At 38.4% G+C, this 27,948-nt stretch overlaps 1 protein-coding gene across 1 annotated transcript in view; it reads left to right on the forward strand.

The window, feature by feature from the left end:
- Positions 1 to 15,618, forward strand: part of CDKAL1 (CDK5 regulatory subunit associated protein 1 like 1) — a 412,737-nt gene extending 397,119 nt beyond the window's left edge. The window contains exon 16 of the mRNA XM_017808582.1: positions 13,262 to 15,618. Coding sequence (XP_017664071.1) covers positions 13,262 to 13,465 — 204 coding nt within the window. The 3' untranslated portion in view covers positions 13,466 to 15,618. The remainder of the gene's footprint in view (positions 1 to 13,261) is intronic.
- Positions 15,619 to 27,948: the final 12,330 nt, after the last annotated feature.

Consider the following 27,948-nt stretch of genomic DNA (forward strand, 5'->3'; position numbering starts at 1 on the left):
ATTTGAGCTCTGATTGGCCAATGGTGATATGGGGATGATGGAAGACTTCCTGAGGTGCAGGTTGATAGAGAACTTCTATATGGTGATCAATGCCACTGAGGTATAAAGGAAATAATATGGATTTTTCTCATGTATTCTTTATTGTAGAGAAGGGCTGACAAATCCTTTGTAAAATAAAAACACATTTAAAAATTTTTCAATTATAAACTTATTTTAAAAAGAAATTTACATTTTTAGTTATTCTTGGTGATGGCAATCACACAGAATAATTAAGGGCCTGATGGCAGAACCTCTTTGGCCTAGGTAGCCGTCAACCCATAACAAAATATTTATTTCCAAGTTATAGTTATAAAATAGTTACTTCTGGCTCAACTTAAGTGAACAAATGCAGTAATGAGTGTTGATTTTACTGTGCTATCAATGTCTTCTTTATGACAGTTTTCATTTTGCCTTTTTACCTGGTCTTACCAGTAGAAACAGTGTTTTGTGCTTCTTGGCCTATAAAGAAGCCCTCTCCACAGGTGTGTGAGCATGTTGTCATTACTCTAGTGCAGAAATGGCCAGCCTCTGGCATAGGACAACCTAAAGAGCTCACCTGCCTCATTTGGCATTATCCAGTACCTTCTTTTCCAATTGCTACTAGGTCGGCGTCACATATGGCGGAGCACGTGTGACATGTGGAGAAGGAGAGCTAGTAGTTATGAATTAGTCACATGATGCATTTATGTCTGGGGGTGTAATTGGCAAGGCATGGTGGTGTAAGGGTCTTGGTAGACTCATGTGACCTCTCAAAAAGGTCTGACCACCCAAGTACTACAACGTGAGATGTAAGGGGGGTTGATAAATAGTGAGAGGAATGAAACCTGACTGGCTAGAGAGCCAGATGTCAAATGTGAAATAAAAAGGAAAAGCCCCATGGAAATGACCGTTATTTTTCTTTAGTCTCGGTAGAACCAAGGGGCCCTTGGAACAATATTATAGGAGAAAATTATTCACTAAATGTCTTGGCTTTCAAATGATGGATTCTTCTTCATACCTGTATATGTATACTGTGGCAGAACTTGAGCAAATGCTCCATTTTGGATTGGGGTGGCTTGGAAATTTTTGTGAAAGTACTTTTGATGGAAAAAAGATGTGTAGGCAGTACATTTCAGCTCTTTTTGTCAAAGAAATCACATAGCTACAAAAACTACCTATGCATAATAGCGACCAGATGGATCTCTGGTCCTCAATAAAGGGTCTTGTTATCAGGACTGAAGATTTTTTTTTTAAAACTCTCGTCCTTGTTTTGACATGACTTCATATGTGATTGTAAGTCATTTCAGTCAGTGTGACTGTGATTTATCTTATCCGTATGGAAACTATTTTGCAATTCTCACATACAAAATCTCTGATAAGTGCAGATAACATAATTATCATACAAAAAGGACAGCTGTGAATATCCATTTCTGACACAGATAGTTTTTTCAAAATACAAGAACTTTAATTTGGTAAAATGATGGAAGTGGTGCTTAGAATGACAGGAATTCTTTTCCTTTTTCAGCTCATGTGTCTCTGTCCAAAGAAACATTAGTTCATTATTTTTTCAGTGAGGAGTGCTTAAGATTCTGTAGCATAATCAGATTTTGTCACAGAACCACAGGGGAAAGCCAGATGTGCAGCTCTTAATAGCTGGAAAGGAATGAATTATACTTGGGAGAGTATCTTGTGTGATTAAAAAAGCCTGTTTTAGTGCTGCTAAGCTGTAGTATGGAGACATGAAGCACTGTAAAATCCAAACCCATCAATTTGTTAGAAGACTGCATTAAGCCCCACAGTTATCCTCTGGGCTTGCATTTCTCACCCCTGTAGACACACCTGATATATGTTTGCCGTTTTCAGGTTGTCTTCTGTTTTATTTGTGATTTTCTCAATTTTTCTTAATTTCTTTTCCCAGCTTGTGTAACTGTTGTGTGTGATTTGGAGTTTTAGGAGTACCAGTTGGTCAGCAGGGTGATGGCATAAAACAGATTGTTGAGGCTGGGGTCTGGCCTTCCCCTCAGCAGGAGCAGTGATTAAGGTTTGGGTGAGGTTTTCTTACCAGCCCTTGACGTGACTCTTACTGGATTGTTCTCCTATTGTTGAACTAAGTGAGTAAGCTCAAATATTACTAGTATGGGCAGAGATATTGAAATGGTGTGTACACCACTTGCCCAGCAGTAAAATGATGTTAATAGTTGTATTCACCTAGAGACAAAACCAACAACAAAACATCAAAGAAAGCTGTATTCAAATACTATGGGTTGTATTCTTACAAGCCAGTAGCCTTTTCTAAATAGAGAAAAGAACACTACAGTGATACTGAAGACCTATAATATGTGATAACAAGAAGAACGTAAGCATTCTATTTCTCGTGTGCACGGGTTATTTGGAGTGTTAAGTGAATTACTCTGAACTAAGGAAATTCTAGAGTTTTAGGTCCTCATTTCCATGTAAATGCCAACAGTACTATATTTCAGCCTTTAATTAGGTGCTCATGCAGTATTATCGCACACATCAGCACGCAAATTTGTTTCCCCTGTGCACAGAGCTGAGACTATTAATTTCGTATCAGAATTGTTTAGGTTGAAAAAGACTTTTAAGATCATCAAGTCCCACCAGTAACCCAGCCCTGCCAAGTCCATCACCTCCCTGGGCAGCCCATTCCAATACTTAACAGCCTTTTTGGTAAAAAAAGATTCCTAATATCCAATTTAATAAGGTACTGTTAGGTATTTTTCCTCTTCATTGTCATGTAATGACAGTGTTATTTGCTACATGCTGTTCAAACCTCACTTTCAAGGGAATTACTAATTTCTTTCTAACCTTTCCTATGACCCCCATAACTAAATTTCTGAGTGCTTCAGAAACAATAAGTTTATTATCTTCCTGAAATGCAGCTTTTGTCTTCCCATTTCACAAGTGAGGATGAGGCAGATGTTCAAAGTGTTCACTAGAAGGTTAGTCTGAAAAACAAATTTGATGGTGGTCAGTTAAAGATACCTGGGACTAGATACTTAAGAATTATTAAAATTTTGTAGCATATATTCAAGCAAGTTGCAGCAGTGACTGTTCAGCATTTAAGAGAAACCAACTCCAGGGGATGAAGTCTCAAAGAAATAGAGGAAATTAGTACTTTTTACTTCATGGCTAATTCCAGAGGAACTGATTTTCTCCTCATTAGCTAATCCTAGGAATTATCAGATACAATCTGATAGAGCACTCCATGTAAAACCAGTGTGGGAGAAGACTGAGGTCCAGTGGGTACAAATTGCCAGTATTTGAGCGTGACAGGACAAAAATTCGTGCACAGGCACTTCAATCTTTTACAGCTACAGAAGTTGGTTGTCTAGTCAGACCACCCTGTGAATGATACAAATGCTCTCCTGAGGGTAGATATTCGTTACAGCCTGTAGATTGGATACTTACTGTTCTTTGATGTCTTAGACAGAGCGCCAAGGTGCTATCATGATTATCTAGCATAAAATACACAGCAAGCCAGGAAAGGTTTCTCTCATGTAATCTTTATTGTGGGGAAGGGCTGACGAATCATTTGTAGAGACTGAGGATAGAGAGACTGTGTTAGAGCAGTTAGGCTTGCTAATCACAGAAAGTAACCACTGTTTGATGTTTCCATGAGAGAGTCCTCCATTAACTGCAGTTGAACTTGACTGAGTGTGAAATTAAAAAGGAGACTCAGATTTCCAGACACTCCCTTAGGTGCTCAAAACTATGCTAACTGGCAGTGTGGGAGACCTCCTTGAACAACTAAGGAAAGAGGCCATGACAATATGAAAAGAAAACCTTTGTATTATCACTGAACCCACAAAATTGGTCAAGATCAGTGACACTTTATTAACTGTTAAATTTCAGGCTTACATGAAATGCTTCTTTTCTCCAAGGTCTGATTCCGGCTGTGCTTGGTGAGCATTTGCATTCCCAGGAACTGGAGGTGTTTAATACCACACAGAAAAATCTGTAAAAATAAACGTAAGAGAAATTTTCAGGAGACGACATATTAAGGCACTGCCTAGCTTTAAGAAAATGTATTTAGAACTAAAACTTAACAGAGATAAAAGGTTTTACAGGCTATCTTGGCTTCTAGTGGCAATTGGAATCTGAGGCAGGAGTTGTAGAGGCCTGATTGCTGTCTTATGCATTGTGGCACTGGAGACACTTCAATCTTCTGTATTTGTTTCTCTGCCTGTAAAACGAGCGAGGCATATAGATCCCACAGATACCTACTGCTATGGAATTTGAAACTCTGGAACCTAGTATCATTTCAAAATATATAAAATGCTATTTTTTTAACCATGTTTATTATCCATGAGGGCTGTTTCCTTTTGTCTCTGGGGTTGTTATATAATATAAGTCTCTGTGAAACATTCCATTTTAATGTTTGCTTCTGTAGAAAGATATGAAAACACCATAAATTCAGGATTATGACATATTCTGGGATTAGGGAGAAGGCTTTAGCCAAGAATATGTATATCAGTTTATTCTACTTTGCTCCACGTGAAAGATCTTTAAAAGCTTTTCTTGATTTTGAGAGAGAACATCCCTTGAGTAAAAGCAGTATTACTCATTTCACTGTTGATATGTGAATATCATTTAGTTATATTGGTGGTTCTCGTGACATGAATGTATATTTTCAGATCTAGCTATTCATTTTACTGGGGTACTCCTTCTGATTGAAACCTTTTGTGTCTTTGCCTGTAGCTACCATTGACCTCCATATAATTGTCATTGTTATTTCAAGATTTAAAAGGGAAACAAAAAAGGTGATGATCTCTGAAAGCTCTGTAAAAAATGTAATCATATTTCATTTGATAATCTCATTTGTAGAACAGTCTTCAAACATTCACATACTGCTAGCCTTTTGTCATTTTTTCATCATCCAACAAACCGGGGAAATTTTTGTGTTATAACCTTAAAATAGTTATTTTAAAAAACCCAATAAAACCCAACCAGAAAAACCAACAAAAAAATCTCTGTGATCCTTTAAAGAAAGGAGCAAGATGGAATCCTTTGGAATGATATCCAGTAAGACAGGCCATGGTATGCACACTGAAATATTATATCTATGTTACTACCTCTAAATGTACATCCTGTAATTCACTGTGCTGTATTTTCGAAGCCGTGAAGCCTGTGCTGGTGATCTCTAGGAAACAGATTTGTCTGTTAGCCAGCTAATTACCAGATAAGTGCCCAGAGCAAATACCTGCCATCTCTTTCATAAAACTGTGCTGTGCACAGGGAGATAAATAGTGACAGAACCCTATCCTGAATTTGTCCACATTGTGCTGCTAAGGTTCATTCTTCATTTCAAGTCATTACTTGGATGACTGTGATTTTTGAATCGTAAACTTGTTTCATTTAGAAGGTCTCTCAGTTCTGTTGTGGTTGCAACTGCTGACTGGAATGCTGGCTTGCATGTCCCTTGTTTCGGGCAGAGTGATTGACACGCACCACCACCCCCCCCCCCCCCCCCCCCCCCCCCCCCCCCCCCCCCCCCCCCAAAAAAAAAAAAAAAAAAAAAAGGCTCAGAATCCAGACATCACACTATTTTTTAAAAATGTCGTGTCTGACTTTGAATGGCAAGTTATTTTGACAGTGCATTGCTTGTGTAGTGGAAGCATACTTAGTCACCAAGCTTAATAGCAGCATAAAATACAAATAAGTAAAAAAAAAAAGTCAACTCCTGGCTGGAAGCATTTATAAGTAAATATAAAGAAACAGGCTAAAACAAGTGGGTTTAATGAAAAACAGCACAAGACTGTGTTTTAAACATTTTGGAGGTGGTTTTTGGCTTGTGTTTTCTCGGTTGGTTGTTTCTCTCTTTTTACTGTTTCTTTTGTTAGTTGAGCTTTTTGGTTGTTTCGCTCCTCCTCAAAGTGTACATCAAAAAGGAAGTAATTTAATAAGCTCCAGTTACTCCACCTTCTGTCTAGCTTCTAAGTGTTTTATGAATTTTGAGGGCTGATTAAGGGAATAATCCTTAAAGGCTGTTTGGATGAAGAAAAAGAAGTAGGTAGGCAAGGGCCTACCCTTAGATAAGAATATAGAAGAGAGCAGAGAGATACCTGCCAAGAAAAACACCAATGGAGCATTACAGTAATGGTGGGAATTTACGGAGAGAAATTTGAATTATTTTATACTTTTAAATAGGAATATTCAACTTTGAATTTAATGTTAATTTAGGAAGAGGAAGTTCCAGATACATGTCTGTGTGACAGGGACAGAAAGTCATGATATGACATGTCATTCCAAATTTGTGTTCCTACTGGTATCTCTGCCTCTGTTTATTATGAGAGGCTGTACGGTCAGATGATATGAGAGGGGGGAGAAGCAGAAGGAAAGAAAACACAAGAGACAGAAGGGATTGTAGTAGTGATCAAGGCAAAAGGTAGTTGAGTAATGAGAAAGGTTTTTTTTTTTTCTATGCTGATCAAAGGAATCAAACAGATCATGCAGGTGTTACTGGAAAGAAAAAAGATTTTGCTGACTTGCTATGCAGGTTAGAAGTAGGCCCTCTAAAGATGGTCTCCATAAGGGATGGCAACTGGAAGAAACTGCCATATTTAAGGCAGATGAGCTTAAGATAAATCAATCTCTATATCCTCCCATTATTAAATGTATTGTGTGTTTGTATTTGGTCATGATCCAGCTGCTAGGAGTATTGCTGATCTGATTTGACTGGGTCATTTGCAGTGATCTTGACATAAATTAGGAATCGGTAACTGGAATGAGTTCAGCTTAGCATCCCAGAGATGGTCAGGTCCTGGAGCACTTGGCCTCTGAGGAGAGGCTGAGGGACCAGGTTTGTTCGAGTCTGGAGAAGGGATGGCTTGAGGACACCCTGACGGAGGCCAAGCAGTGCCTGTGGGAGAGTTACTGAGAAGAATGAGCCAAGTGCTTCACAGTGGCACATGTGGTAGGATGAGAGACTGGGCCTAAGTCGAAATGAGAGGTTCAGGCTGGATATGAAGGGAAACATTTTCCCTGTGAAGACGGTCAAGCAGAGGAACAAAGACCCAGAGGGATTGTGCAGTCTCCATCCTTGGAGATTTTCAAAGCCCAGCTGTTTAAATCCCTCAGCAAACTAGGCCATAGCTGACCCTTCCTTGAGCAGGAAGATGGACCAGACACAGTCTGAATTATCCCAGGATCCTATGAGAGGCATTAAGACAGTTTAAGTGACTACAACTATTTCCAAGATACTTTGCTTAATTTGTTTTATTGCTATAATTTCAGTTGTAATGATTAATAATTCTAATCATTGCTAAGACTCTGACCATTTACTTCGAAATTAGTAATAAATCTGTATATCCTTCGGCTCGGTTCTGTTCCCTCACTTATATATTAAATCGTACAGTCATACATCCCACACATACACAAACACACACGTATATATGCACACAGAAAGAAGAAACAATATGAAATTCGTTTGCAAAAGTGCCGGCTTATTTATTTTTTCAAGGTTTCCCATTTCTTAAAATTGGTATTGGGAATCACTGAATTCCTAGGAATGGTTTACAGCTGATAACATCTGACACAAGCATGCTTGTAGACAGCATTTTCTCTTAACAGCATAGCACTGTACATTGTAATACATGGTGGCAGGGATGCTGCTTATAGGAATTATTGTGTTAATTCCTTTAGGAAAAAACATTTTCTGTGCCATTTATTTTGTCAATTAAGGTCAGCATTCCACATTTGCAGAAGGCTGGTGGAATTTTTCAAGTAATAAATCAAAGGAGCTCTCTTAATACCCACAGAGCTAAATGTGTCTTCCGGAACTATTCAATAAAATTCAATTTACATATTTTTTGGATGTGTAATCTATGTGACCTTCAGTAACTGTTTGTTTTTTTAAATCTGAAAAATGCCTTCAAAGTGTAATGGCCCAGAATTTCAAATGGTGCAGCAGGATATGTAATGCATATTTTAACGTGTTTTCTTTTAATTTGTCACACAGACTTGTTGTGCATGATTATATAAAAGTCCATATTTTTAAAGCCAGTAGTATAAGGGTCTAATGTACTTGGTTGGGCTAAAAAATTCAGAAGTCTAATTTATCTTGAGATATACTCAGCCAAGGAGTTTTTCTCAGCAGTTAGCTAACACTTCAAGCTCTAACAGTGCCCCTGAGCCATAAAAGAAATTTGCATGTAAGAAATGTTTTGAATCTATTAAAACCTCAGCTCAGAGCTAAAGAGTTTCTCTCATGTCTTTGTTGACTAACATGAAGTGAGATCTTACAAAAACCTAGCCTATGATCGACAGATGCCAAATCTTAGGTTTTGATGTGATTATATATTTCTTTCATGCACGGTGGTTTAGTTCTAGGACTGAAGTTTCAGAAAGACAGCAATCAATGGGTCTGTGGAAGAGTACACAAAATTTATTACTCCTGGCAGTCGTCAAGGCAGAATTATTCAAAAAATAATCTGAAATGCATTTGATCATACACCAGAAGTTTTAATAATTTATATTATACCTTATTAGCAAAGTCTTGTGTTTACTTTGTGACTGCCAAAACAAGATGAAAGGCTGCCTCCATGGAAATACAAGATGCTTAGCTCAAAGTGTCTGTCTTCACATTTCAGTTTCATAATTTCCCTTCTTCCCCTTATTTTGATTAATAGTCTATGGTGTGAAATCTTAGAGTACCTTTTTCTTCCTTTTTAGTGGTCCTTTTTAGTGAGAGCAATGCTCCTTAATAAGTCTACCAAAGAGTTTATGTCCTATCAAGACTGAAACTAGTATAAACATATATTTTTGGAATTTCTTTACCTTAGGGTTTCCTCCAAGTATTTTTTGGTTAAAAGAGGCTTTGAATTTAGTTCTAAATTCCACTGAACTGACTCATTATGGTAATCTTCCTGAGTCTTGCAGCTACAAAAGTATGATTTCTGAGCTCAGCTTAAGAAACTGTTGCACTCTGAGTAAGGATTGTGTATGGTAAATATCACAGCCATATCAGTTCAGAATATAACAAAAATGACATAAAGATTTCCTTGAAAAGCTAGAGTATTGTAAATATTTTATCTAGAGGTAAAAATAAGGGCTGTTCAGAGTTAATACTTCTATGAAGTGAGAGCACGGGGAGTGGACCAGTGTAAATACTAGTTCAAAAAATGAGTTCTTTGCCTCAACCCAGGTTTTTTACACCAAAGGTTCATGAAAGAGCTCTAATAAACTTTGTAGAAAACTACCCTCCTCACAAAACATGAAAGATCTTTTCTGCAGGTGACTTGGATAGCTCTTCGAGGCGCATTATATGGAAAGCTTTAGGGGAAAAAAACAGGTATAGGAGGATCTCAGAATAAAGCTCTACAGTATTGCAAACTCTGAAGATGATATGATAGCCCAGATAATCTCTTGTAATTTGCCTTGTCTACCCTAGAAGGCTTAATTTTAGTTTTAGTTTCTGTAGCCTCATCCTTTCCCCTCCTTCTCTGTGAGTGCAATATACACTACTGTATACTTCACCTGAAAACTAATTCCTCAGACAGAGCCTGCAGAAGCCCTTTTGCCCAAATGAGATTATATATGTAGTGTTTTTCACTAATACATCTGTTTTATATGATACTTGTGTGTTAGGAAGAACTGCTTATATTTTTGGCAGGCCCTTCACTGTTGCCCAGACTGCAGTGAGGGCCACTCAGCCCTTAGTTCAGGAGTACGAGAGTGCATTAACATGGTCAGCTTAGCAGACTCCTCTTCCCGCTGAGAGTTTTGTGCCATGTCCTGCAGAGCTGCACAGCAGACTATTAGGAAGAGGCATCCACCTGCAGGTGTCTCTGAGTGATTATCCTGGTTTTAAATGCTCTTGTATGAATCTCGGGAGGGGGACAAAAGACTGCCATTTGCTGAAGGAGCCTTTCGTTTGCAGGGAACCAGATGTACCCTTTTTTTACAAATACATGTTCTGTGACAATAATGAGGGAAATTTTCAAAGGAGCCAGTGGTATTACCCATGTGTCAGTGTTGCAAGGCAGAAGTTTGGGCCAATCTAGCAAATAGTTCTTAGAAAATACAGATCAGATTAACATATTCTTTACTTTTCTTGTAAGAAAGTATTTGGCAGGATCATCTGAAGACATATGCATTATCAAACAGAAATGCAGTAGTGTTTTAAGTGGTAAGCTGTGAAGTGCATCTTTAAGAAAAGGGTCATTTCAGTTTGCAAATTGTTGAGGTTTTGTCCATATAAGAACTGTTTAATCCATGAGAAAATTCCTAAAGAAATCATGTTAGCAAGATAATAGGAGTAGTATTTCATGTATGCATCCATTGAAAAAAAGCTTCTGGTTTAAGTTGTTTGATAATCTCTTATATGAGCTGAGATACTGTAAAAAACTAATGTTTTGAGCAGTTTAGAAAATGTGACTATCAATAGAAACAACTGCATCAGAGTTCAAAATGTAAGATAGGAAGAAAACAAAAGAACAGTGAAATTGTGATAATTGTACCTCTAACCAAGTTAGGTTTTGATATTAATTAAATACTGTGAGATAAAATCTCATCTACGGAAAGAAAATAAAAAATGGGGTTTAGTGTATCAGCATGATCATCTCATTTATGGGAAATATGATAAAGTAAGTTAAAAGTGGGTCTCACAGGTTTACCAGCTGACTTAGATGAAATGCTACTGGGACAACTGGTCATAGGGCCAGTGGTGTTCACCACTGCTGGAACTTTTTAAACCTTGCTAAAATCTGTTTTGCCATTCTGTCCTATAAGCAGCGTGCAGCACTACCTAATGCATATGCATTGCATATTGCAATAGAGGCATAAGAAAACAATATGGTAACAAAAAAAGGCTGTGTAGGCTATGCATGATCAAAATTACACCAGCAAGATGAGACTGTTTGGTTTTACATTGGAAAACAGAAAAACTGTAAAACATAAATGAAATGCCAGTTAAATCAGTACTGAAAACTACGGCACAGAAACATGAATGGGTGCGTGAGACACTGATGTGTTTAACTGTTAGTGAAGGGGAAAAGAAAAAAACTCTCTCAAAACATTTTACAACTTGTAACTCGTGTTTGGGGCGTTTTGCTGGCTATCCCTAGTCTCACAGATACAGGTAGGTAGGAAAGCTGAGCATTGAGGAGAAAATTACGTCATTTATGAGGTACTGGCCCTTTTTATCTGTTTGCTAAGGGATAGCATCTAGACCTATGCAACTAAATATTCAGGACTTTTGTCATGCGGTGTAGAAATATTTAATTAGGAGTTGGTAGTCTGATTGTAGTCAGGCAAATTTTAAGTCATGAATCAGTGAAAAATAAATATCAGAAGAAATCAGGCTTTAGTTACAGTGATGTTTTTACAGCCTTATTCATTCTTTTAAATCACTTTAGCCTTCGTGTTAATGTAACAACAATACAGGTAAAAGCTGGTCATTACCATAAATTATGCTCTGTAGATTGGTAGAGATTTGTGAGACTTGCAAAGAGAAGAAAGGCTTTATAAATGTCTAGAAAGAATAAATTGCAAAGGAATTCATTTATAAAGAACCCTGTACATTTTCCAGTTTATTCTGCAGGCAGAGGTTAATCAGCTTTGATTTGGGAGGATAAAATAGCTGTGGCCAGGTACTAAAATTTCAGATGCCTTAGAAATTGATTTTAATTAATAACAGGATGAAGCAGTTTTTGATGAAGGTAACATGTTTGTCACAGTATAGACTGAAGTCCTGGAGTACTGTTCTTATCGTGCCTCACACTGCAAAGAACTACTACACCCCAATTTGCTTACCTGTTGCCTTTCCTCTGTTTACCCAATTGATGATGTTCTAGGTGCAGTATGTATGACAAGTCATCCTCATTTCATAGTTCACTTGATTAGTAACCCTTTGCCTGTGTGAATTGAGATCTAATTCAGCAATAGCTCAGATATTAGAGTAGGACTTACTCCAGGCTGTCATTTGTCCCTTTGATGCTTACTTACCTAACCAGTAGTAATCATTATTTTCCTTTTACTATTATTACAATGGAACTGATTGCAGAAATGGAAAACAGGAGGCAGTAACAGACAGTTTGAATTGTGCCGTCACACTTTTGTGGGCAGGCACCTTTCTTGGAGCTTTGATATTTCTTTGAGTTTGCCCAGAAATATGTTTGGTAAAAGAGGGAGCAGACATCTGGTCTGTATTTTCATGTGGCCCTGTTTCAGCTTCTTGGAAATACAAGATTATCCAGATAGGTACCTTCTGGGTTCCTGACATGTTTTATATGAAATGCGAAGGCGGGGGGGGGGTGATAAAAAAATCTTTTTTAACTGGAAAATTTCAAGCCAATTAGAAATCCAGCTGAACTCAGTTGAATTCCTGAGAGATTATTGAAATAAAGGGAAGGAAACAGCAATTATCAACAGAAATACTGAATCTTACAATGCAACATCATTACACCTTTGTTTAATTACACCTTTCCTACTTACACCTCTTGCAAATGTCATCAGACTACAGTTGCAATGGATGCTTTTATTTTTGAGTATCTACAAGGCTAGCATACTGAACTGAACAAGGTTGTAAGAGGGAAGAGCTTTTTATTGTTTTTCACTTGGATTTTCTGCTGAAATACTGACTCGCTATCTGTAACGTGCTGCAGTTAAAAGACCTCATATTCTTGGGGATCTTGGTGCTTGCAGTCAGGTTGGGAATGGTAATGGCAGGCACAGCAGGGAACTTGGATGCAATATGCTGAATGAGAAGGTGAGTGTTTTAGCACTCCTGAGGGTCAGAGGAAAGGAAAAGCCCTGTGGGAGGATTTTCAAGCACCACTGAGCTGGCACACCAGGAGACGATGATTGACTTTAGAAGAGCCCTGCTGTGCAAAGGATTGTAGTGTTGTGGTCCCCTTTATCACTGGTTAGACATTTCCTTTGGAGAAGCCAAAAATGGGAAAGTAGTGAGATAACGCAAACCAAATAAAAAAATAATTGTCAAACAACTCTCTTTGATGACATTGGGGTCTGGAGATTTGTTTCTGTTGCTAACAGCTTAATTTATTTGATGCTTAATTTCATTAGTAATATTGATTTTGTATGGCATTGATAAGATTTCTGTATGAAAAACTGATGACCTGATGACGCAGTGCAGGTTGAACTGTTGTTTGTCTTGAAAAGGTATATTAATTTGAACCTCAGTATAAAGAGGATGTTGTATTTGGTATGTACAATCAGAAATACATAACACTGTTTCAATCTTAATACGTGCATTTCTTCACAGGAGTTCAGATGTGGACCACAGAATGGCACAAGCTGCAAAACACACCCTTCTGCTGAGATCCCAGTGAAAACACCGCTCAGCTCGTGGATGGCTTTGCAGCTCCCATGGCAACAAGGAGGTGGACTGAAGATACTGTCTGCCAGCCTGACTTTACTGGCGGTTCTTGTTATGTTTTACTACGGTGGAATGAAAACAGAACTGTGAACTGAATGAGGCTTTTATGAAAACAATAAAACTGCTGTTTAAAATCTTCAAAGGAAACACTTTTACCAAGAAATCTTTTTTTTTTTTAAATAATATAAATTGGGCAGTAATTCATACTCACTCTATGCCTTTCCTGTCATTCAGTGGACAAAATGTTAATAAGCTGTGGGGAGACCTATCTTGTCAAAACCTGAGATCTTTGTTTGGCAGAACAGTTTGTTGCATCTTCCCTTTTCTTTTTTTTCTGAAATGATGCAATATTTGCATTGCATACTCTTTTCATAACTGCTGTATCAGGTAAAATTGCATGAAGTTTATAAGAAATGTTTCCACTGAGTGATGTTGGTAATCTTTTATGGTCAGAATATTTAAAGCTTTCTTAAAGATTTTTCTTAGTGCAGTGTGATGGTTTGATATGTGTCTTTTTACATTAGAATCAAACACTGCAAGACCATTAAAGTTTGTCATTTGTTGCTATTTATTTTGCTGTCATGTCTGAAAGAATTTTGCCTGCCGTCTTCAACTTTGCAGTGAATCACTAGGCTTTCTTAATACAACAAGAATTATTTTTTACATAGAAATACTTTTAAAGGTTTTATAATTGAATGGGAATATGTAGAGTTCTATTAAAAGATGGATTTAATACAGTCTATAGATTTAATACAATGCTCTGAGAAGTACATGTGCATCTCTATGAACTGTGCATTGGATCATGCTGTGTATAAGACAATATTGCTGTGTTAGTGGGGAGGTTACATTGGGCACACTGGAAATTTCTAATTACTTTCTTCAAGCCATTTTTGTCATGACGGGATCTCCATGCATCTTGAGAGTGTGCTGGTCAGTCAGGGGCTGGACTGTGTGCCCAGCTCTTCTGCCTGATATTGTTCATTTGTTCATGCCCTGTCACCTTTCTGAATCTTCATCTAAACTTCTACTTGCAAAGGCTGTTTAAAATATTAAGAACAGGAACTCTAGGGTTTAAGGGTTTTTTTACTTTTGGGATGTTTGTGTGGTACCCAGATGGAGTGGAGCTGCCTACATGGCTGGCGTGATTTAACCCCAGTAGGCAGCTAACACAGAGCTACCCGCTCATTCCCCTCCCTGTGAAATTGGGGCGAGAATCAGAAGAGTAAAACTGATAAAACTTATGGATTGAGATAAAGACACTTAGGTAAAGCAAAAGCTGCACAGGCAGGCAAAGCAAACCAAGGAATTCATTCGGTCAGTACTTTGGCAGGCAGGTGGGCAGCCATTCCCAGGAAAGCAGGGCTCCATCACGCGTAACGGTGACTCAGGAAGACAAACCATCACTCCAAATGTGCCCCCTCCTTCCTTTTTCCCCTAAACCTTTTATTGGTGAGCATGACGCCATATGGTCTGGAATATCCCTTTGGTCAGTTGGGGTCAGCTGTCCTGGTTGTGTCCCCTCCCAACTCCTTGCACATCCCCGGACTCCTCTCTAGTGGGGCAGCGTGAGAAGCAGAAAAGGCCTTGACTCTGTGCAAGCACTGCTCAGGGACAGCCGAAAGGTGCCTGTGTTAGCAAATCTAAAACATAGCCCCAGACCAGTTGCAATGAAGAAAATTAACTCTATCCCAGCCAAAACCAGTGCACTGTCTCTACAGTGCAGGTGAATAGTCCACTAGTAAGAATGCTTTGTACTTTATAAGCTGGGCATGCATAATGGTAACAGACAATTAATCAGGAGGTTCCACCATGATGCTTTCAGTGCAGCCTGTAAATTATAACAACAGATGTAACTGTCTTCAGGAAATCAGGTATGTGATGACTCAAATATTATACTTCTTATTGCTACCATGGAAGGTCTTGAGCCACGACTCAAAATTCATGAGATTTTAAAAAATAAAATCCAAACCAAAACCAAACTGTGCCTTTGATTTGCCTCTGTTTGGTTTGGGTTTTTTCCATGCTTTTCTTTACAATCAGGAATATGTAACTAGCAGTAATTTACATTTTTAACAAATTTGAGAAATTCTTTAAAAAAAGCACAAGCTTGACTGAGGGAGTTGAAATTTTCAGGAAAGTACCACAGATTGCAAGATTCTCAGGAAAACTACGGATTGACAAAATCGTTATGTCTGAGCCAAATTTTTGCATGTGATGAGAATAAACTATGCAGATATGTTCTATGCCTCTAGCATTCTCTCTGTCAGCCACTCTAGCTTATCTAATCGTAGCAATTACAGATTCATTGCATCAGCTATTACAGAGATTTACAGAGCTTGTGATTTAGATACTGTGCATCGTGTACTTTAATGGAACCAGCTTATTTCCTTAGAAATAGTGCAATGTACTGAAAGAGGCCAGAGAAGACTTTGTAAATGACATTTCCCACTGCAGATGCAGTATATTCATAAACTGTCTTAATCTGATAAGTAGGAAGTGTTGTTTATTGAGTATTTTGCTATCTTCCTTTAGATTTTTGAGAGGGAGTTTTGACACTTTGTGTTGTAGGGCAGTAGTATGTTTGTCTTTTTTTTTTTTTTCCATTTATGTACAACTAAAGCTTTCAAAGCCTCTGAGCTGAACAAATTAGTTCTGGTGAAATAGCTCACCTTGACTTTCAGGCCAAGCCAAGACTGCATGGTGCCTGGGGCTACTGGTGCAGGTTGGGAAGCCTCAGTGAATGTAAAGTGAACTGCAGAAGTATATCTACTTCATGGAACAAGTTGACCTGAACATATTTGATCTGTGATTTTTGACCCCCTTTGGATCCCTGAATGCTTCTAACTGCCATGCCAGGCAGCATTTTTAATTTTTCCATCGACATTATGTTTGAGGCCTACTTCCACCAAGGATTCTCTCTTTACAAACCATCAGTGCGAGTGAGAAATCTACTGCACTCCAACTTATCAAGGTCATTGCAGAAGTTTCCCCACAGTCAGTTGATCACACGTTTTCACATCCTAAACACACTCATCACTAGAGAATGTGTCTGCTAATAAGAAATCTGCATTCAGTGTCTTTTTTTTTCAAAGCAAAAAAAGTATATAACTTCCATTTGGTACCAAGAAAACATCAACTAATTTTCTTAAATGTCTGTGGTAGTTTCCAATGAGGAATCTTGCAAACCGCAGGACCCTGAATAGCAAAGACATCTTAAATCTCTTGTGAACAACATTAAGTACACACTTTATTTTTTATTTGTTCATTGTATGCTGGAGGACTTTTTCATTTAATCTTTTCATTGTAGCTTTCTATTAATGTATACTTCTTAAGAAAAAGAATACGAAATAGAAGAAATGGTTTATGTAAAGATAGTTCTATAAAGCAAGAGAGAGAAAGAAGGAAAAGAAGGTACCTTTTGAGGAGAGTGGATTCACCTCTGTCACATCGTTCCTTGCACATCTCTGAACATCTGACAGCTTCTGTTAATCTAGTTTCACTCCACAGTTCAACTTCCCATATGGAAAGCTGGAGTGATTTTTGAATAACAGCAAGTAATATCTGGAGTGGCAGCAACTGGCAACTCTGACATTGAGCTTGGCTGTGGCCATTACCCAGAATCCTTCCGCTCTTCTTGAGAAGCAATTACAATTTCACAGGTTGGAATTAAAATTCCCTGTGGTATGCAGTAGAGTAACTGAAACTGTCAAAGTGATTTCAAGCTGCTAATCTCTTGCTGCTCGAAGAGTGAAAATAGAGCCCCTCTTACCCAGGCACAGATCTGACAACTTAAAAACTCCAGCCTTCCACTACGTTTAAATACATATGGAGAGTGGCTTGATCTGCTCACAGAGGATATCTGTAAAGATGTTATGTCTATGAACATTTGTGTGTTATTAACAAGTCTATCTTTTTTAACTTTTAAGACGTGTGTAACTTCAGGGACTAAGATGAATATAAAAGAAGTCATATTCAAAAGCTCTGAGAATTTGGAGGAATGAGTAGGCATGTGCCTGTTTCTGTGAGGCTTATTAAAATCTTTATTTATGTCTCTTTGAACATGTATTTTTTGCTAGAAAAATTGCTTGCAACTTTCCCAAATTTTTTTTTCACGTATTTGTATCCCACATTATATTTTCTATGCACTGTGTTTGATTGTATAGATAGAAACAAAGAGCATTTAGAAATCAAAACCAGAGTTAAAAATTGAGGGGCTGTAAAGCTAGGGTGCAAATTGAAAAATATTAGTGCAAAAGCTGCAGCGCCAGTTTGAACTAGGAGACACAGCCCACAGAGTTGGGGACTGGCTGCAAAACACCATTTGACTTGTTCAGAGGCAGGGTTCATCCACTAGATCATTAAAATTAGAATGATTGCTGGAAAGTGTTTTTGCAAATATCATTAAATGTCTTTTAGTTCCATGTGTTCTTTTAACATTCAAGTGAATGTTTTTTATCTCTAAATGAAGGTGCTTCAGTAGCTGGTAGAGGGGAGATGAATTATGAATCGTCCTATTTTAATTTTAAAGAAGCCTGATACAAAAAAAAAAAAAAATCATGTCACTGTACGTGCTGGTATCCCAGAGTCTGTTAATTCCCACTTGGGAAACTGCGGTTGTGGACTTGGATCATTAATGCTGACCATTCAGGTCCCGTGAATGGAGAAAGAATAATATTTGAGTATCTTTTCAACAACCTTTATTCTGTTGGAAAATGCTTAGCAATTATAGAGTGGTGTTAACATGATGTTTTATAGAGGACAATCTGCCTCGCATGGTTTGCTGAATGCTGGTTGTAGGTAATGGAGTGAATTTCCATGTTGGTGACCAGTGTGTGATGCAGATTTGTGCCTACAACTTGCATGCTTTAAATGTCCCATCTGTCTTTGAGTGTGAAAACAGGCTAGTTGTGCTCAACTGAGCATAAAATATTGTGTTTACTCCCTTCCTGAGTAGTGTTTGTGGGGAGGATTTACAAATGTTAGTTGGCAATGGGTTACAGATTATAGGAGAAGCTTGGAGATGATAAAACACACCAAAAAAGGGCCATGATTGTTTGGCATATAGTAGGAGTTGGGGATCTGAGAGAAATTAATGTGATGAAATTATGACATGATGGGAAATTTAACTTTGCATAGTTAGGATCTCATTATAGTGTAATCTGAAGAATAAAACTTTTATGGTGCTTGGAAGGCTTTGCTGCACAGACACCCTTCCCAACTGCTCATAACTCTTGGGCTTACTGTGGTGTGATAGAGCAGTCTGTTTCACCACTCTAGTGTCACAGCCAGAGAAAACCAGTCCAGCTCACCTGGCCTAGAGTTGTGAACTTGGAACATACAGTTTTGTGGAGGAGGGCATTCCAACTCTATTACCTCTCACCCTGCTTTCTTGGAGCATTACATGTCTGTCTCATTGCTCTGTAGGGAAAATGAGTAAACTGTGACCAGCAAAGAAACTTGTTCTGTCCAATGGCATTCAGTAAATTAGTCATGCTATTTAGTGGTTGCAAGCTTTGACTACTTGTTTGGTTTTTAAGTACCTGCATTCCATTGTGAGCCTGTGTTTGCTCTTATCCTTTCTTCCAGCTACTTTCTCCAAGCTATTAGCAACTCATTTTGTTTTATGGAAGATGACATGTCTTCAAAAGGGCAAGTATTAGTCTGAGCAAGGTGGCTTATTCCCTGAAAACAAGAATGCTACTTCTCCGGTGGAGCTGATTTGCCAGAGGTATCAGTGCTTGAAAACTGTTGTGTTGCAGTGTCTGTCCTTTAACTGTGTGCTGTCTGGTTGCCACAGCCTTTTGTGTATGTCAGAAACTCCCATTTGCTAGTAGGCAGCATTAAAAGGCCTATTTCTGTTGTGCTATATTAATCTTGCAAACACTAGAAATGTAGTAATTCGGGGCAAGAAATACATCATTGATGTCAGTTAAACGTATAAAATTTGATATCCACTAGTGGCTTTATGAGCCATAAAAGTCAATAACTAGCAATTGCTAACTACAAGATCTCTATACAAGAGATTATAGAGGGCTGCACGTGCGTGGTCTGCAGAGTGTTAGTATGAGACTGCAGAGGGAAACAAGTGAGCAAGTTACTGAGCCAACTGTACAGATAACCAATAACAGAGAGAAGGATGTTCCCACTCGAGGGACAGCTTAATCTCCAAGTATTACGATAATATTAAGGAAATTAAAAAAGACAGATAGCAACTTGGTCATGCTGCAGCAGCATTAATTTGCTTCTGTCCTGCTTGGATTGTTTAGCAGGCAGAAAGGGCAATCTGAATGTCAGTCTCCAGCAGAAGGATAAAACAGAGCCTAACAGCAGTTAGCAGCCTTGGATATGTGAGAAATAAATTGTTTGGTACAAATTTGAACCTCCTGTGCTTCCATATCTTCTCCCCATGCTGCTTTAAAGAGACATCTCCTTATTTTGATTTGAATTTCTTTGGCATTTTTTTTCTGCAAACACCTTTTTTATTATACCTTTTTATTTTATCTGACTCTGAAACAGTACTGAAAAAGTCCTTCACTTATACTTTTGTTTTTAAGATCAAGCTTGTTGGCATTTTGTTACATGCCCTGTGAGCCTGCATCAACCAGTATCTTAATTGTAGGAGGGGTGGGATTAATTTTTATATTGATTTGAACATAAAATGGAAGTTTTCAGTTGATTTTTGGAGTAGTGGTTGGGGGATCAAGAAAATCAAACTTGGCTGGCAATCAATTTAGTATATTTACTGTCTTTATCTAGAGATTTGCCAGTATTGCATACTAAAAATTGTTGAAGCTAACTAATCTAAATCCACTGACAAATTTCCAGTTTCTACCAATTTATAGTGTCATTAAAATCAGACACACAGCTAATTTGATAGCCCTGCCCTAGCATAAATCTGCTGTAAGAATTATTGCTGTAGATCAGTGGTATTATACATTGCTCTCTCCACGTCCTCCATGACATCTGCTGGGCAAGAAGAAAAACAGACAATAGGCAGCAGATAAGAGGCAGTTCCTAAACTTTGTAAAGAAGTGGCTGTCTTGAGCCTCAGTACAAATATTCATATTCAAATGTTGTAGTTTTTTCATTCTGAAAGTCTGTTTTAGGACGACTATCAGCTGTACTCCAGCATAATGAGTTTTCCTGCCATTATAGAAGGATGGAGGACCTCTTCTCTCCTGCTACCCCATAGCAGCAATGGTCCACCACTGTAGAGGTGGATGAGCCTTATATGTGTTTTATGTCAAACAGTGGCAGAGCTTCCAGGGCCAGCCCTTTGCCACCTTTGTTTCTTTCCATAGTCTTTGAAAGACATTTACTTACCACGTATCCTGCAGAAGCCTTGTATTCTCTGATGTCCTTCTTTAATGAGCTTGTAAGCTCTTGTGAGTATATTCTAAAGAAATCCAGGATTACAGTTCCAGCTTTCTGAGTCACAGCAGAGAGAATAAGCTATTTCAGCCTTTCACATCAAAGTTGTTGTCATAAGAGGGTTCAATAGTATATTTCCTGTTCTTGGTTCAAACACTGCTGCGAAAGTTGAGTCATCAGCATATAAATACTTTCTTGGCCTCAAAATATCTGATCTGTGTGTGTGTGTTAACTGCCCATTTCATTTCTCTTTCCACACTTATTGACTCATCTAAGAATAATGAAATTGGGTTGCTGCCAATCATACTACATATTGGTTCAAATGTAGGAATGCTAAGGCAACTCATAAGTATTATCTTATCTGCCAGGAAATCCATGAAACTGAATTCCTAGTCATTCCCACTCACAGCAGTAGCTTGAGCAAAAGACCTGGAATAATGGCAGTAATAAAGTCTAGTCCTGTGGACAGTCTTGCACTGTGCTCTCAAATGGTGTGCTTGTGAGCAAAGAAATTAAATGAAAGTCTGCTTCATGGAGGGAACAGGTTTTATTCTGTTTTCTTGAAATGTTTATCAATCTGGTCCAAACTCACTTGACAGGTAGAATTGACAAGGTCTCCTAGCTTAAAAAGAAATGACAGTGCAGTAACTAGTCTGATTTTCCAATTGTCAGAGTTCAGTTATCTGAACATGCTATTCATGTTTCAAGCATAAAAGCAAGCTGGTGTGATGGCCAAAGAAAGTGTAAAACTTTTCTCATCTTTTCTTAGGCACTTCATAGTTGGTTGGAAAGCAACAGTTTTGGCTGTATGAAAGAGCAATGCTATAGATGGCTCTTTCTGTACCTTGTAACTGTTGATATGGGACAAGCTTTAAATAAAACAAAGGAAGAATTTTAAATAACTATATTCTGTTGTGCAATATGGATTTTAAAACTACATTTTAAGTGTTATATTCATTAAAAGACCGATTATGGGTTTGTTTTTTTTTTTTAATGTTATGTTTCCCCTCAATTCTTGCCGGATTAAACATTTTCATTGCAAAATAGAATAGCTGCAACTCATACGGTACTGTTACGGAAACAAATTTTGAGTCACAATAGTTTCTATGGGTTGAAACTAACTTCCCGGACACTAGAATCAATATGGCAGCCTCAGGAAGTAAGTGGAGTGGCCCAACGAGATTTAAACTGAGGATGCTGCCTTTCTGTCCTGCCTCCTTCTATTGACAGCTCTTGCTTGCCCCAGCAGTAATGTCATGACACTGCCTGAAGACAAGTTCGAGTGGCTCATCCAACTGAAACCGTGTTTTGGTGGAGTTCATTTTGAGATGGCTCATGTTGCTGTGAGCATCTTTGCAAGGAAAGGGCTGACTTACATTGGCTCGAACTGCCAGAGAGAATCTTCTGTGTCTTTGTGTGTCTAAACTGCCTCTTGCTGGTACAGCTTTGAAAAGGTCCTTACTCTACCACTTTATTTGAATTAGAGTTGCAGTAGCATCCCGTGGACACACAAATATGTGACTGAAAGCAGAGTAGTATTGCACAAGCACTGTGGAGCAGAGCCATAAACTTGTTGCTTGAAGACCTCCACACAGCTTTAGAGGTAAGGTATGCTCGGGAACTGCAGAGCTAAGGTCATGGCCCACAGTGCAGACAGGATATTGCTAAACTACAGGATTTACTTCAGTGATCTTTTATGATCAGCTCAGGATTAGTGGATCATAAAGAACATATAAAGTTTCTGTCAACCTGTCCTCTCCCTTAGGCTAGTAACTCCTTTTTGATATCTAGAGATACATACATAATATGACTTTTTTTTCTCTTTCTCTTTTTTTTTATTGAAAGAACAACATGCTGGTTGCCTCCAGGAAGTGCTGTTCATGTGGGTAGAACAGACTTCATCTTTCAGGACTCCCAATCTGTCTCTTTTGTTAACTGTAGAAATCAGTTTAAAAAACAACTGGCAAGTGAGTGGGTGGTTTGGATTGTTTATGGTTTTGGGGATTCTTTTCTCTTGTTGCTTACTTTCCTGATGCACATGCTGCTAAATTTCTATTTGTTAAGGAAGTTCAAAGGAGGAAGAAGTAAGTTCTGCGTCATTTCAGTTTGCCTTTGTGCTTAGATCTGGTCAGAGCCAGCCAAACTCTGGGCAGTCAGCAACGTGAGCAAACATAAAGCAGATATCTAGAAAAGGACTTGGAGCTTTAAACTCACGTTAAGGCTTTGTTATAAACTTCTGCTTTGAAGACTTGCAGTATGACACATGAAAAAATGTTAACGTCCATTAAAGGCTCTCATGAGATTTGTTACCGAATGTTAGCAAAAATTCAGCAGAACATTTCAAGGGGTACAATTCAAAAGTTTCTATCATGCTTTTGATGAAAACATCTTTAAACAGCCCAATTAGTGTAAAGGAGGAAACTCTGTACATGCAAGTTAAATTCAAGTTTGTTTTCTGAGAGCATTTATGAAAACAATGACTGTCAGTGAGAGGTTAATGGAAATATGTGAGAAGAGAAATGGTCTTTGCTTGATGTTCTGTCCAGTGCTTCCATAATATGTGGCAAGTAAGTGGCTAGCCATTTATATTGTGAAACACCAGGGGAAAAAAAGAGCACTTTATGATCAGTATTCTTAATGGAGTATTATAGGCATCCTGCTATTTCTAAAACTACATTTTTTTGCAAGTCTTTCCCCTGAATTGCAGTCACTTAAGTGTATATACACTGTTTGTATATGTATTCTGATCTATTTTTTTCTTTCTCCTGTTCATTCTTTAGCCAGTGGTTTGAGAAGGCTTGCTTGAGTTTAGAAAGAGGAAAATTAGGTTTAAGAAGCAGTACTGTGTCTTGTTCTAAAGGCTCTGAAATTCAGTCGTTTCAGTTTCTTGTAACAAATGTCCTGGTTGGGGCCTGTGAGGGAGAGAGCTGTCTCCCCTGCCCAGACCTGCTTGCAAGACAAATGGCTCCATTGTTTCTGGGGTGTGCAAATATCACCAGTCCTGGGAGGTCAGGACTGCACACACTGAGTAGTTACTTAAAGAACTTGGATGAAATACACATAGAAGATTTTAAAGATAAGGAGTCAGTAATGGTAAGGCTTGTGTACTCTTTAACCGTGTTTTGGTGGTACAGTAAAAACACAAAGCACTGAGCTTGTGTAAACTTACTCATTCTGCTAGATGAAAATATGTCAAGCAGCTGACTTTCTACCAGTAGGCTTTGTGCCACATAAAGTATCATTTTTCCCTCCACAGCCAGCCTAAAAACCTAAGGCTGCCATTGGCTTTCTGTCGTTTGCAGAAATGCAGTTATGTACTTATGCCTTACGTGATCCACGTGTGTTGTAGGTGACCTGGTGGGTGTGGAAACAGCAAGCTGGGAGACTGCAGATGTCTGAGCCTGGGGTGGGACTGGGTGAAGCTGGGCTGTGAAGGCTTTCCAGAGGACTGTACAACTGTTGAGGAGAGTGGGCCTAGGGTAAGGCTGAAGGTAAGCTGTGGAGTGACATGTAGATTTTTAATTTTAGTGCTATAAAGAAGTCGATTTTTATTTCCGTTCTAAAAACAGGAGTTGCCACAGACATTAGGGCTTATATAGCAGCCAGCAGGCTGATCAGATACTACAAAAAGGCACAACAGTGCTGGTGAGCTGGTGATCTTTGCTTTGGCTGTTGTTGGTATTGTTCTGCATTAGGCTGAAACAGTTCTTCACAGAAGATCAGTGATCATGGAGTTTTGGCAGACTTCTTAGTTACTTATGTTCCGAATAAAAAATCTTCCTACCATATTTTATATCACTGCCTGTTGCTCTGACCATGTACAGGAAATAAAAAGCTTTGTGCTGTTCTTGAATTACACAGATGGTTTCCACTATGTAGTGTCCTTCATAATTAGCTGTCATAGAATTGGAACAGAACCATGCTAAAAAGTTTGGCATCTTAAGATGCCATATGATCCCAAGATTTTGGGAGGATACTCCTCACCTCACCCTGCCTTAGGAGGGGAAACTTCTCTCTGTTGTCCTGTGTCTTCTCTAGTGTGAATTTCCCCTTCAGTTGTGTCTACTAGAAATGGCATTTTACCAATATTTGGGACCATTATTGACTTTTATATTGCAGACAATGAAAAATCACTCACAAACAGACTTCATTGTTGTGATATTTGTTTGGTGTCTACTTAAAATGCAGTTGGATGAGTTTTAGTGACTTGTCAATGTCTGCACTTAGCATGAGGCTCCGTAGACAGCAGTTGCAGCTGGAGATAGTTGTCAGAATGAGACAATCTTGATGGCAGAACTGAGTGGGCTCATTTAATTCCAATGGAGCAAAGTGATTTAAGGGCCTGCTTCCCTCTTATTTGGAATTGGATTTATATGACTCAAGGATTCCTACACTGACTACGTTCCTGGGGTACAGAGGCAGCACCAGAACTGTATGCAAAGTTAGTTTTTTGAAAACTCAAATTTTCGGATACATCTGCTGATCTCATATTGTTTTGTCCACTAGACAGGGCATATTTTCATTTTCTCTGCAAATATCCATTAGAGTATAAAATTCTTTCTAATGCATGTTTTAAATGAAAGATTAAATCCTCCTCTCCCTATTATTTTATCACTCTTTTTGTTTTAATTTATAAAGTCACTACAGACAGATTTTTTTTTTCTGAGGTGTGTTTTCTGGCCTTTTTTTAAGGGCTTGGAGGAAGGGGAAAAATAGTTAATGTAAGAGAATGATTTTCATTCCACTAATGTTGACTCACTTGGCTTGTAAGAAGAGCTTATTGCTTTGTTTACTTGGAAAGAATGAATATCAACACATAAATAATCAGCTGAGAACTAGATTTGCAGGAGGAAGAATTTTCCTAGTCACTTTTCTGTTAATTCAAAGCAGTATCTTTTAAAATTGATGTAACTCACAGCCTTATGATGATCACATTACTTTCCCTTAGGAGTAAACAGACAAAAGTGTCTGCTTAGTTTCCAGACTGGAGAGCAGTTGTTGCCTCAGGTACTTAAATTTCGATAGGAAAAAAGCTTTCCATAGCTCTTGTAGCTGTACATACTGAATGTATCAGTGCACCTGGGGACTTCCATGCCAACTTTGGCAAAGTACTAGGAACTCCTCTTCAGAAATACATGAAAAAACAATTTACTGAACAAGCCTCCCAAAAGTGCTTTTCTTCAGACAGTCTTTCACCTAGCTAAAGTACTCAGGCCTGACATGCCGTAGCTGGAAGGAACTAACTATCATATAATTTCTGAACTCTTTTTCCCCTTCTTTTAACTCTTGGAAAGATATGTAACCTAACAGGACAACAGGGTCGACCCTTTTTTCAGGCCCTGTTGCAGCGCAACACTGAAACCTCCTTCTGGAAAATCCTCTTGGGTCGATATATCACAGTCCCGCTTTTCAGAGTTTGCAAAACCTAATGTATTTAGCTTGTTAACAGCATCCCACAGAATCTGAGGTCCCAGGGACAATTCCTGTCCTTCACAGCTCAGGGCTTTCATAATAATAAACAGCAGTAAGAGACTTGTCCAGGAGGAAGGGCCAGGCCACTGATCATGTACGTCATCTGCATCGTTATCTGTTTCAGCAACGTAACTTGGTTTTTAAATTTATAACGGGAACTGTATTACTTACATTATGCATAAGTCATCAAATGCTTTTATCAACTACTTCAGCTGTTCCAGATTGCAAGTATGTTTTTGGGCTATGTACATCCATTGGGTATTTCTATATCATGGTTTCATAACACTGGAAATAGATAGAGAAGCAGATTCGTTTTCCTCAAACTGCTTGATGTGAGAAAATTATGCTTGTAGTTATGCTGCTATAAAAGGTTGCTGTGACCTGGAAATATACCAGTTAGCTTATGACTTTCCAAGTTTAAAAGAATTAGCTGTCAGAAACAGAAATTTACTTTCTGATTGCTTTTAAAGCATTTTGCAGAATGCAATGCTCTTCAGTGTCAATAGACTTTGGATGCTACACAGGAACACTTAAATAAATACAAGTAACCGGTCATCACACTGGCTTCCAGATATTTACAGTAATAGTGCTGAAATCCTTCCTTAAGACGTTGGGCTTCTATACCTAGGGAAGCAGGAGGTGCCAGGAATTAAGTAACTTCGAGGATAAGAAGCTGGAGACAGAAGCTATAAGGGAGACAAGCTCTAAAAGCGTACCTTGAAAGCACTTGGGGCATTTGGGGGTGAGGTGGAGTTGTTTTCTGTGCAGAATACCTGAACTGAATTGCTAGGGTTTGAGTCAGCAGAGCATTACCAACATTACAGCTGAGGAATGTATTTTCTACCCAGACTGAGTCAAATGGAAAACCAACTTTAGTTTTGTAATAAGAATTGCATGTGATTAGTTAAAAAAAAAATAGAGATCCTCTTGAGTTGTGTTTTCATAGTGGGAAAATATTGGTCCTTTCTGGTGGTACTTGAAACTGGCCAGAGCCTCTTGTTCAGCTGTTTCTGAACATAGTTCAGGACAGAAATCCTTGGGGATGATTAAGCTAAAGAGAGTTTTTTGTAGGTGGACAGTTGTCTGAGTTACCAGTAAACCTACTGTTTAATGCTAAAATGAAATCTCTGACAGAACTGTGCTGGAACATTCCACTTTTACTTACTATTCACTTATAATTTTAAAAAACATCTGACCTTAGACTTCAGCTTGCTCAGTGGGACAGAACAGGCTGAGGCATATGCAGAGAGAATCAGTGTGATACTTTTTTCCCCATTGTTTTGAACTTTGTGTTCATTTGCATGTGACATTGCAAAGCATGAATGTAAAATACTGCCAAGTCATGACTGTAACAAATCTGCACCTACTTGCACATAAGGTGGTCAGAAATCAAGCATGGGAATATTTACTCCCTGCAGGCTGTTGGTAGTCTGGCAAAAATATACCCTTATCCAGAATAATGTTAGGGCCTAATTCATGTTTAGTTGAATCTACTTTGGAAAAGGAAATACCTTGTGACATTCTTCAGTGGCCTCTATGGACAAATAAATAAAAGATTTAATGGAGCCTTCACAGTAGGATATTGGCAACTGATGAGGACTCTGAGGACTGAGCTGTATAAATTAGGCAGAATTGGGATATTTTCAGAGCTCCATAAGGGATGAAGAAGATGTCTTTCATCCACCCAAGTTCCTGGGACTGTAAAGGGAAAAAAGCCTGAACCATGTTTA

This window comes from Lepidothrix coronata, unplaced genomic scaffold (assembly GCF_001604755.1).
Source record: "Lepidothrix coronata isolate B3197 unplaced genomic scaffold, Lepidothrix_coronata-1.0 Scaffold23, whole genome shotgun sequence".
NCBI classification, from domain to species: Eukaryota; Metazoa; Chordata; class Aves; order Passeriformes; family Pipridae; genus Lepidothrix; species Lepidothrix coronata.